Raw genomic sequence first — 12,645 nt, forward strand, 5'->3', positions numbered from 1 at the left:
TCCGAGGTAGGTAAAATGAGGACCCAGATTGTTGGGGGCAATAAGCTGACTTTGTAATAATGCCGCTTGGGGGGGGGTGTGAAAGCCCTAATAAGCAGGCATATACATAGAATGAAGGCTATTGCTAAGCACATTGATTTGTGCTTTAGATTGTAAGCCGCCCTGAGTCTTCAGAGAAGGGTGGGATATAAATGAGATTTTTTAAAAAAGAAAAAAAAAGACAGGAATAATGCCTTTTATCATCCATGAATTTATTATAGAAGATACTAGAGTGCTAGAGTGGGCACTGTTTATGGTGAGACCTACTGGAACCAGATCCAGCTGAATATTATAAACTGGGCATACTTCAGCCGTGAGGTATATTTAGCCAGGCATCCAGTAAGATTCTAAGAAACATGAGGTAAGAGGCTTTATGTGTAATTCTGATGGCAAAAAGGTATAAATATGACATTCAATGATCTAGACCAGGGATGGGAAATGATGGCCCTTTCATGACTTGTGGGCTTCAATTCCCAGAATTCCTGACCCAGCCATGCTGACTCAGGAATTCTGAGAGTTGAAGTCCACAAGTCATAAAGTGACCATTGTTCCCCACCTCTGATCTAGACTATGGGTGGAGAACCTGTAATTTCATAAATGTTGCTGGAAATTCCTAGAATTCCTCACAATTGGCCATGCCTGCTAGGACCCATAGAAGTCTGCAGTAAATTTCCTCCTTCTGTTTTAGAAGATAGAAAATAAAATACATTTTTGCTGTTAGTTGCAAAGTCGTGTCCGACCCATCATGACCTCATGGACAACATTCCTCCAGGCCTTCCTGTCCTCTACCATCTTCTGGAGTCCATTTAAGCTCACGCCTACTGCTTCAGTGACTCCATCCAGCCACCTCATTCTCTGTCGTCCCCTTCTTCTCTTGCCCTCAACCTTTCCCAGCATTAGGCTCTTCTGCAGTGAGTCCTTCCTTCTCATTAGGTGGCCAAAGTATTTGAGTTTCAACTTCAGGATCTGGTGCATCAGATCAAAATAACCCTCGCCTTCTTTTTTGCTGATAACAATGTATTTGTAAACTGCAATAGCAGTTGAACTGAGGAATCACCAAGGTCACTTTTTATGTAAAGAAAGGGAATAGTTTAAACCAGGGGTGTCAAACTCACAATGTCACGTGACGCGATGTATCCTTTTTTTGCCATTGCTGGCAATGGGGTGGGTGCAGTTTCACTACTGTATGATGCAACTGGCCCATGGGCCGACAGTTTGACACCCCTAGTTTAAACCCATTCCTTTTATAATTTGACAAGACAACAGAGGCCTTTGGGTGGGGGAATAGTGCTGGAGAGAAAAGTTTGAAGTTTGTTGATTTTTATTTGTATCTTTTGTCTTCAAGAATGAGGCGAGGAAGGGATCAACTACTTGCTACTCAGAGCTTCGCCAATAACTTAAGTTATTTCGTTGTTTAAAACTATTTACAGTAAATGCAAACAACAGGTATCATACTTTTGAAGCCATAGCACAAAGTGTCACTGCATGCTGGCAGGCCGAGAAAACTAAACTAATGTATCAACAGTGAAAAAGTCTATAGAATTGATTTGCTTTCTTTGAGCAAGGGAAAAAGAATAAGTTACAAAAATGCCAACATAACTTTGCATTCCTCCCTTTGTGGCCTATTGGGTCATTGTGATGCAACTAGAAATTCAAAACCCCTTCCCAGCCAGCTTGTCAAGATGGAAAAGTCCATGGAGATTCTCAGCCATCCAGTTCATGGTTGTCTCAAAGGTGCTTTTTCCAAAAGGCAACTGGGCTTAAGTTTTTTATTTGAAAACATTTCATTTCTCACCCAAGAAGCTTCTGCAGTTCTAACTCACAGAACCGAAGAAGCTTCTTGGATGAGAAGTAAAACGTCTTCAGAGGGGGGGGAAATCACAAAAGTTTTAGCTGCCTTTCGGAAAAGCACCTTTGGGGCGAGATGGAAATGCTTAAGAAACCCCAGTAAAGCTAGACAAGAATCCTTACTTCGGGAGGCAAAAGACAAAAAGGCTTTAATAGGTTAAAGTAAGAAAGATACAGCAAGTGCCATAGCAAAAAGAAACAAGTTACAGATTCCAGCTCCGTCCCATTCAGCTGATGCCTGGCCTGGCCCCCCTCCCTCCCCCCCCTCCCCCCACAGTTCCTTCTGGCACAGGTGTATGGAAAGGGAAGCCCAGGGTAGAATTAAGGAGGCAGTGCAGTGTTCAGAATGCTCTGATTCCTATGGGAATGGGGAAGGTGGATGGGGAAGAGCACTTTCTCCAGTTTGTGGAGTGACTTGGCACAAAAGGGTTGCGGTTTAACAACACCCACCTTGCCTGCCATCGTGACCCTTATACATCACTAGGAAGATGGACCAAGGTAATCCAGTAATCACCTCTGCACAAAAGGCTCCAAGACTGGCCATCGATTTGTCAAATGACAGACAGGGTCCGTGTCTCTCTCTCTCTTCTTCTGGTCCCCCGCAGCACAGAAAATGGCAAGATTTATTTATTTTTTTTGTCAGCGATTGCAGGCAATCTTTGTATGCACATCGCTGAACTGAACTGGAACTCCCCTAGCAACTCCTGCAGAGGGTTGCCAGAGCAACCGATCCCACCTTCTCCACTAGTACATTCAAGGGAGACAAATTACAGCAAGTGATCGTGGATTTAAAAAAAGAAAAAGAAAAAAGAATATCAAGTCAACACAATCTTGTACGAGCACAATTTCGTTTCAAAAATATTAAAAAGCACCCTCCCCTCCCCTCCCGACCCCGGGCACACTGGCGAGAACGCTGGACAGCTGAGGCAGCCCTGGCAGATCTAGCCGCTTCTCATTGCACTCCTGAGCTGTGGCCTCTCTGTAGCCGCCCTAAGGGAGCCGGGCAGAGAGAATGAGAAAGCAAAGCTGTGGAGTCCAGCCCTTGGTCTAGAACTGGGAAGGGAACAAAAAGAAATCGATTAATTCAAACTTATATTAATTATATTACTCATGCAATACAAATTAACCAAAGCAAATACCATCAATGTCCTCTCTCACACAGACACACACACAGGCGCCCACAGCATCATCACTGCAGGTTTTAGGACAGTACTCACAGAGGTCCCCAACCGTGGCAACTTTTAAGACTTGTGGACTTCAACTCCCAGAATTCCTCAGGGCTGGCTGAGGAATTCTGGGAGTTGAAGTCCACAAGTCTTAAAGTTGCCAAGGTTGGAGACCCCTGTCCTGGAGCAGGGTTTTTTTTTCCAACTTTTTCCAACTTGTTCCAAAAAATAAATGCTCGAACCGCAATCCGCAAAACGGTCGCCATGGTGTCTCTTCATGGGAGAACAAGGCCTACTCTTTCCGTAGTACAGGCAGTCCTCAACGTACAGCCATAATGGGGCCTGTCCGTTGTGGTTGTATGTCTTAAAGGTCATTTAATAGGTCAGCCACGTGACCGATTCATTTTAGGACCTTTTTGCGGCAGTCTTCAAATGAATTGCTGTGGTCGTTAAATAACTGCCGCAGTTGCTAAGCGGACCAACGGTTCGCATATTGGTGTGGTTTTGCTCAAAACCAGAATTTGAATTTGAATTTTTATTGAATTTATATACTGCCCTTTCCCGTAGGACTCAGGGCAGTTTACAAGGTGAATTAAAAAAAATCAATACAAAAGTTAAAAAACAATTAAAAAGATTAAATTCAATCCCTGAAAAAATATAAAAACCCCAATTAAAACTAAAACTCTCAGCCTGGGCCGGAAAGCTCAAAGAGCCAGGTCTTCAGGTCCCGGCGAAATGAACGAAGGTCGGGGGCAGTCCTGAGCTTCACGGGCAGCTGGTTCCAGAGGGCAGGCGCACCCACAGAGAAGGCCCTCCCCCTGGGTGTTATCCGCCGGCAGTCTTTTACCGGCGGCCCCCTGAGAAGGCCCTCCCTGTGCGAGCGCACAGGACGAAGGGAACTTGATGCCAGCAGCAGGTGTTCCCTCAAATATCCCAGACCCATGCCATTTAGGGCTTTATAGGTCATCACCAGCACCTTGAATCTCACCCGGAGGGCAACCGGAAGCCAATGCAGCTCGCGGAGTAGAGGTGTTATATGGGAGTATCGGGAAACCCCCATCACAACTCGCGCCGCTGCATTCTGCATTCTGAAGGGCTAGTATTCAGCAAAACTGTCCTAAAACATGGTCACATGACCCCAGGAAGCTGAAAATGGCTGTAGATGCAGCTGTGTTGCCCAGCATCAGATGTTTGACCACATGACTGCGGAGGGATCCAAACATCAGAACTTCAAAACCAGGTTATAAGTCCTTTTTTTTTGGATCCGTTGTTAAACAACCGGTCATTAGTAGAGAACTACCTGCCTGCGTCAGTCATTCAGGGTACACCAATCTAGGAAGCCAAAGTCATGCAGGCCAATAAGATTATGGTAACAAAACTTTGCAAATCTGTGTTTCTACTCTCCTTCCCTCTGCCTTTGTGAGAACTAAGGTGAGTTTGGTTTGAGACATTTTCTCAAGTTACAGTTTTGTCGCAGACTCAGGATCCTATTGTCTGACTACTGTCTTGGTAACAGCCCTTCCTCCTGTTTCTCAAGGTTGCCTGTTACAGTATATTAGAAAAATAACTATGGGTGCCCTGTGTTTGAGCAAATCTTCTTTGTTGTCTTTAGTCTCTCCATCAAGTTCTCATAGGACCCTGGGGTTTGCAGAATGCAGTTTCAAATAACTACCTTATGAGCAAGACTCAAATTGCTCTGAATGTTGTAATGGAATAAAATACGCCTCCCGTTTTACTGTCCTCCCCCCCCTGAAGCCTTTGCATTTAGTGTTCATAGCACTTCATTACATTCATATCACACTGAGCATAGCGTTCTACAAGGGACAATTTGAGTCCCACTAGAGCTCTTTTCTACAATGTACCACACTTTCCAACTCATTTATGTAACACTACTTTTTCATCCTGTAATAAATAAATCCTGATGGTAAATCAGTACACAAAACTATTCGTTTCAGGCTGTGTGATAAGCCTTACAGATGAGGGATTTGAAATTAGGGACTCCCAAGCTCACAGATAACACTGGGAATAAAGGCCTTCTTAATTCTAAAGGTTTTAAAAGGCCACGACTCCCATCTTTCCCACTTTAATAATTCTAATAAGCCCTGCCTAATAAACAGCCACAAGAGACTGGTGACTTTTGACGTGCTATTTTGATCTCTTTCCTATAAGATGTCTAAATAAGCCCTTACATTTTTAAGGAACTCTTCTGCCACAAGGCGGGCCCTAGCATTGACCGACAGCTTCATTTCACTGACTTCTTTGTCAATTTCCTCCATAAAATGAATGACAAAGTCCACCAGCTTGTGCTTGTACATCTGCTCTGTATGGAAATTTGTGATCAAGAAGCTGATGTCATAGCCCTAAAAAAAACCATAGCAAATTATTAGCATAAGTGAAACCAAGACTCAGCCATCATTTTTTCTATACTGTTGAATATTGATTCAGAATAGACAAAAATAATCTAGTTTTTTTTTTTGAGGGGGGGTGGCGGTGGTTGGGATCTAAAGACCTGATATTGTGCATAAGAAGTTGTGCCATATTAATATTCAAAATTGGTCTATGCTTCCTGCATAGTAAGTCCAACAGTTGAAAAAGAATCAAGGGAACAGAAAAAATAGACTGTGCAATGATAAGGGAACATTACCAATTATGCAGATATTTATTTATTTATTTATTTATTTATTTATTTAGTTATATTTATATACCGCCCTATTCCCTGAGGACTCAGGGCGGTTTACAGGGAATTAAAAATCCAAAATACAAAAATTAAGAACCAAATTAAAAAATATTAAATTAACCCTGTAGTCAGTTAAAAAGAACCCCAAATTAAAAATTCCTCCTCAGTCTGGGCCCGAGAGCTCGAAGAGCCAGGTCTTCAGGCCCCGGCGGAATGATCGAAGGTCGGGGGCAGTCCTCAGCTCCACCGGCAGCTGGTTCCAGAGGGCAGGCGCTCCCACCGAGAAGGCCCTATCCCTGGGTGTCACCCGCCGGCAGTCTCTTACCGGCGGGACCCTGAGCAGACCCTCCCTGTGGGAGCGCACTGGGCGAAGGGTATTTGATGCCGGCAGCAGGTGTTCCCTCAGATATCCCGGACCCAGGCCATGTAGGGCTTTATAGGTGATAACCAGCACCTTGAATTTCACCCGGAGGGCAACCGGAAGCCAATGCAGCTCACGGAGTAGAGGTGTTACATGGGAGTATCGGGAAACCGATTTATTTATTATTTATTTAGTTTAGTTACTTGTATTCAGCCTCAATCTAGTTTTTCCAAGTATATGTATAAAAAAAGTAGACATTATCTTGACAGCTAGGAGAAAAACCAAGTCTCACACAATTCACCCACGGTTAAACAGACCAAATCAGAGATAAAAGCAGTCTAATAAAGTCATGTTATTTGATTTTGTGAAAAGAGATTGTTATTGTTATTGATTTAAATCTGTCTTAAAGATAAGAGGCACACTGAAATTTTATGCCTGCTGGAAAGCTTAAGATGTGAAATAAGTCGGTACGCGTTGGTACTACCACTACTGTCAACAGAATCACACACACTTAAAACAACAGTGACTCCATATTTCCCACCTCAACTGGTTTCCGACGTAAAATGAAGAAATTTTCTGCTCTCATCATCATGAACCGCATAAATTTGTGACACAGAATTTTCTCAATCTCATCAGCCTGCCAAAGGAAAATAGGAATCCATGAGCATTCTCTCCAGGATGAGCTGCAGTGAGCACCTCACCTATTAACACATGGTGGCTTACCTGTTTGACCGCAATGCTAACTCGTACAGAGTTGATAGAACCTTCAATTAAGACTTTCTCTTTCTCATTCCTGCTAATGATCACAGGCTGCAAGAGGAGTTCTTTGCTGCTTCTGCAAACCCACAAAGACATTTTTGCATCAGAGATTGGGCAATACAGGGACCCATACGTTCCAGCCTCTGGGTATATTTTAACATACCCTCATAACCAGTCCTCATCCCACTCATTATATTTCCAAACCCACAATCATCAAATGTGCTTCTTGCTTGGAAAATTACACCAAGAATCAACAGTGATGCAGAACGATGGCTGACAGGCTGCTGTAGGTAAAATGGGCTGTGTGTTGCTTAACACATTATCTCAGCAACAGAAGAGATGGCTTTATACCTGGACAGCTCCAAATAACTCCACAATCAAATACACACAACATCTTACATAGCAACAGGAAGCAAAGCTCTATGCTGAATTTTAAAACACTCCAGATGCTGACTGTGGATCAGACCATGACCTACTAATCAGAGTATACATTAGATTGGAAAAAACTAGAAAAGATAAAATCCTAATGAGGTATAACCTAGAACCCATTCCAGAACAATGCAAGATTCAGGCTAGAGACAGATTTAAAGACCTGGACCTATATATAGAGAAGATGAAGAATTGAGGTAAGAAGTTAAAATGATTGTAAAGTGATGGAAGTAGGAAGCATATAACAAGAGCCAGAAGGATAGAAACAAGACTGGCTATCAAACAAGGCCACAGAAATAGCTATGGAAAGAAAATTGGCAAAAGCCAAAGGAGATCTTGGGAAAAGCAGAGAATTTAATGAAAACTTCCACCAACCAACTAAAATTGATGAAAACAAAGTTTATCCTTACAACACTTAATTAACAAAATTCTACAGAAAACTATTGCAACAGACATATAGCTAACCAGATGCCTAAATTATCTTTATGAACCGAGTTTCAAAAAGACGGAGGATAATAATGAATCATAAAAAATAAAGCTCTTGTCCAGTGGTTCTCAACCTTTTCTTCATTAGACTCTCTTTAAATACCCTTTATGGCCAATGACCATGACCACGAACCCCCAAGATGTAAGATTTGAATCATAACATTTCTTCAACCCTTGGACAACCCTGTCTGATGACATTGTGGACCTCCAGGGGTCTCTGATGACATTGTGGACCTCCAGGAGTCCACTGCTCTCATCTATTAAATCAGGCCATAGCTCCATTCAGCGATTTGGTTTTTTTAAGGAAGGGCTTTGCCCACTGAACTATAGGCCGCCTTCACTGTACTCTTTTTCTTAATAGAGCTTATAACTAATATACTGTATATGTCAGAAAAGAGATGCTACAAGATTGTTTTGATGAACGGTCTGCAGGTGAAATCTATGGAGTCCCAGGATGGGACTGGCTAGGAGCCAACACAGAGCAACTGTTTTATGCTAATTGGGGAGGGATTAGGGTCAGGGTTGTGCAGGGCTAAAAGGCCTCAATTGATCATTGAAAGGAAATACACCTGGCAACAAATGTAAGCAAGGTGGACCTAGACAGCAATATGATCCACTTCAAGACATTAAGTAAGTACAATAAGGTATGGGGGTGGGATGGAATGGAGATTGAGCTAGTAAAAAAAACCTGTTGTTTCTGCAGCACATACAGTATATCACTTCAGATCCAACAGCAAAGCAGCAAGAATACTCTAGATTTATACAGGAGGATTTTTTACACCGATTCCTTCTAATATTTATCTCTTGTCAACTTAAGAATATAAACGTTCTGAAAGATGAGAACCATGCGGTATATTATTTCTACTGAGGCCACACTATATGGGAAACCCCCAAGCAAAAAATGGATCCCTAACACTCTCTTGTGTCCTATAGCAATTCATATTCTGAAACTTGGTCTACAACTATTGTGAATATACTGATAACCATCACTGTATCACATGGCACAATGTTTGAAATTTGATAACCACCTCAGATACATTTTAGTTATCTAGACATCTAATGAATTAATGTGTGTCGAACCAGAATGGAAACAACCCATAAATGGTACAGTCCATAATTTGTTAGCTGAACTTATTGCAGGAGAAACTAGTGAATCCAATATTCACTAAGACTTATCATGTGATGCATGTAGACTAGACTTCATCAGATGGATGTAAAACTAACATTTTTATGTCACATAAAACACTGTTATATCTTTTAAAACGTAACACACAAGAATCCATACATTCAATGTAGGAAAAGGCAAGACAGAGCTGAGAAAATTGTAATAAGAGTTCAGTGTTGTTGTTTTTAAGTGCCAAGTAATGCATAAAGAAACATACAATACTTGCAAAAAGAAATAAAGGCAACGCTGAGGAAGGTGAGAAGGAAATGTGGAAGCTTGTAAGACATTTTACACCAGCAGCAACCATTCATGACCTGTGGCTGCACAGGAACTAAAGGTCTATTTAAGAATCACAAATTTCGAATTAAGTAGTGGTATGAAGCAGTATCACAACATAACAGTATAATATATAATAATATATAAACCAGGAACATTAGGTTGAAAGCTATTGCAGCCATAAAATGAAGCAGACCATAAACAGAAGCAAAATATTACAACTTTATTGCTGAACCAACTGACTCTAAAGTTCAAAAGACTGAATAAAAAGCTTTTAAAATTTCCAGAAGCACTTTTTTGGGGGGTATGATTGTGTGTTTGTGTGAGACAATACTATGGGAAACCTCAGAAAGTGTAGGACAGATATGCCAAATACAAGGCCTGGGGGCCGGATCCGGCCCACGAAGTGGTTTCATGTGGCCCCCAAAGCCATCCTGGAAACAGTGAGGGAACGGCCCCCACTGCCTTGGCCCTGGCCCAGAGACCCTCCTTCTGCCAGAGACCCCCAGATCTGTCCCACTCCTGCCCAGGCCCCCATAGGCACCCTTGATGCCAATGATGTAGAGCTGGCCACGCCCACCCAGTAGGCCATATGCACTCCAGCCACGCCCACCTGGCCCCCTGAGGGCAATCACAATGCTGATGTGGCCCTCAATGAAATTGAGTTTGACACCCCTGGTGTAGGACAAGAAAACAGAAGTGAAAGATGTGCAGATTCTTTTTACTAAAAACTTAGTCCAACAAATTAATTGAATATTCCTTTTCTGGTTTCATGACAATTTATAGGACGTGTCATTCATTCTGACACCTCCATGCTGTTTTCACAATTTGGCATGCCATCAAGTTTCTGTCGATCTATTGTCTATACATTTATATCCTATCTTTTTAAATAACTCAGGGCAGCCAACATGCCCAATACTCTTTTCTCCTCCGTTTTTTCCCCACCACAACAACCCTGTGATGTGGGTTAGGCCCAGTGTGTGTGACTGGTCCAAAGTCACCCAGCCAGCTGTCATGCCTAAGGTGGAGCTAGAACTCACAGTCTCTTGGTTTCTAGCCTGGTGACTTAACTATTAGACCAAGCTACTTTTCAACTGATCAGAGAGAAGCAACCTCGAATTAAGGAGAAACTTCCTAACAGCGAGGACAATTAACCAGTGGAACAGCTTGCCTCCAGAAATCGTGGGTGCCCCATCACTGCAGGTTTTTAAGAAGAGACTAGACAGTCACTTGTCTGAGATGATATAGGTTCTCCTGCTTGAGCAGAGGGCTGGACTAGAAGACCTCCAAGGTCCCTTCCAGCTCTATTCTATTCTTTATCTTTAGTAGCCTTAAATAGCTATCAAATAGCTTTAAATAAAATCAAAACATCTTCAAATAGCTTTGCCATCAACTGCCCTTTAGGTTAGCATTTGCTGCTTTAATAAATTAGAGCAAATATTCTTATTTTAAAAGCCTTTTTCTAAATCCAATTTCTGAAGGAAGGGAAAGCTATACCTGACAAGGCCTGATAAAACTTTCGGGGCACATTATGTTAAGACCAACTACTCTCTGCAAAAGGCCGCAATGCTGGGAAAGGGTGCAAGGAAAGAGAAGAAGAGGTCAGGACCAACAGCAAGGTGGATGGATTCAGTTCATATTTATTTATTTTATTTTTTATTACATTTATATCCCGCCCTTCTCCGAAGACTCAGGGCGGCTTACAAGCTTAGCAGTAGCCTTCATTCTATGTATATGCCTGCTTGTTAGGGCTTTCATACACACCCCAAGCGGCATTATTACAAAGTCAGCTTATTGCCCCCAACAATCTGGGTCCTCATTTTACCTACCTCGGAAGGATGGAAGGCTGAGTCAACCTTGAGCCTGGTGGGATGCGAACCTGCACTAATTGCAGGCAGCTGGTGTTACTTAAGGAGGCATCAGCCCACTGCTCCACCAAGGCTCTTAGGGGCAACGGGTGCACCACTGAGAGACACGAAAGAACAGGATAAGAATCGATCGTCATAGAGGAAATCTATACGGCCACTAGGAACGGAAAACGACTTTGGGGGCAGATAATCAACGTCCCCTGCATCGAACACAGAAAACGCCCGTCTGTCTCCATCTTAACCTCCACGCACAAACCTGACTTCCACCTCGGGTTTGTTGTGCCGCTCCACCACCTGGGAGGAGAAGTTCTCCAGGCACAAGGCAGCCTGCAGGGTGGCACGCACCGCATTGAGATAAGGGCGCAGAGTGGCTGTCTGTAGTAAGGAGAGGGGGGGAAAAAAAGCAGAGATCAGGAATTTGGGAGATCCTTAAAATCCGCCCCCTCCCCCCCCCCGTGGAGCAGCAGCCTGCCTCCCCCCCCTTACCCTCTCTCTCTCTCTGACGTCAGGGCTTCCCAAAAACCACAGAGGCGGGCGTCCTTTCCAGGTTTTATTTTATTTATTTATTTTAATTCCATTTATATCCCACCCTTCTCCGAAGACTCAGGGCGGCTTACAAACTTAGCAGTAGCCTTCATTCTATGTATATGCCTGCTCATTAGGGCTTTTCACACACACACACCCCAAGCGGCATTATTACAAAGTCAGCTTAATTGCCCCCAACAATCTGGGTCCTCATTTTACCTACCTGGGAAGGATGGAAGGCTGAGTCAACCTTGAGCCTGGTGGGATGCGAACCTGCACTAATTGCAGGCAGCTGGTGTTACTTAAGGAGGCATTAGCCCACTGCTCCACCAAGGCTGCCTCGGATCCCCTGCAGGACCCAGCGATCCGGGCTTCGATCTCGCCTCTCCCCCGCTCCCATCCTGCCAAGCTACTGACCCGCTCTCCAGCCCAGCGTCCTTTTTCCATGCAGGCCTCCACCGCGTCGGCCCCGCTCTCCCTTCCCGCCCAAACCTTGCCTTCTGCCCCTCCCTCTCTCGCCTTTGCCCCCCCACCCCACCCCACCCCACCCCCAGGGCCGGCATCCCTCCGAAGCCCCCCGCCCACTCACCATGGCAGCTAAGAGACCAGCGGCGGCTGCACCCCCCCGAGACCTGGTCCAGAAAACGGAAGCGGAAGTGGCCTCCGCCAAAGAAGACCGCCGCTTCCGGACTGGCTGGCCCGTTCCACCACGTGTCCTCGGGTGAGTGCGCGGGATCCTAACCCTCATTCATTTCTTTTTTGAGGTATTAACGCACCAGGCGGCGGATAAAGGGTTTTTTTTTCCCCATTACGGCAGCGAGGGAGTTCGAGATATCTTCAGGCAGGAACAGAGGCAAATTCATTTTCCTCCCCCTCCCCCCCGTTTTTCGGTGAGTATGGTACGACCCGCCCTCCCTGCCTCCATATATGGAAATGAGGAGAGGGCCTGGGTGGGGTCAAAAGAAGGCAAGTCAAAAGCCAGGAGTTGGTTTGTAGCCAATGAGGGTGAAGTAAGGAGGGGAGCGTGTGGCCAATGACAAGGCTCG

At 44.1% G+C, this 12,645-nt stretch overlaps 1 protein-coding gene across 1 annotated transcript; it reads right to left on the reverse strand.

Annotated features, from left to right (window-relative positions):
• Nucleotides 1–1,996: 1,996 nt before the first annotated feature.
• ARPC4 (actin related protein 2/3 complex subunit 4) lies at nucleotides 1,997–12,298 on the reverse strand. The gene is made up of 6 exons (XM_081320188.1): nucleotides 12,189–12,298; nucleotides 11,331–11,449; nucleotides 6,815–6,926; nucleotides 6,633–6,728; nucleotides 5,243–5,413; nucleotides 1,997–2,940 (listed from the first exon to the last, which is right to left on the reverse strand). The coding sequence occupies exons 1-6, from the start codon at nucleotides 12,189–12,191 to the stop codon at nucleotides 2,935–2,937; spliced, it is 507 nt and encodes a 168-aa protein (XP_081176314.1). The 5' UTR covers nucleotides 12,192–12,298; the 3' UTR covers nucleotides 1,997–2,934.
• Nucleotides 12,299–12,645: the final 347 nt, after the last annotated feature.

This window comes from Vipera berus (genome assembly GCF_964194415.1).
Source record: "Vipera berus genome assembly, chromosome: 2".
In the NCBI taxonomy this organism is placed as follows: domain Eukaryota; kingdom Metazoa; phylum Chordata; class Lepidosauria; order Squamata; family Viperidae; genus Vipera; species Vipera berus.

Excerpts from the sequence above, each read along its gene's own strand:
- ARPC4 (XM_081320188.1), bottom strand. Across the intron at positions 6,927-11,330 it reads AAACCCGAGGTGGAAGTCAG|AAGCAGCAAAGAACTCCTCT; the intron begins GTTTGTGCGTGG and ends GTGGGTTTGCAG. Across the intron at positions 6,729-6,814 it reads TTAGCATTGCGGTCAAACAG|GCTGATGAGATTGAGAAAAT; the intron begins GTAAGCCACCAT and ends TTCCTTTGGCAG.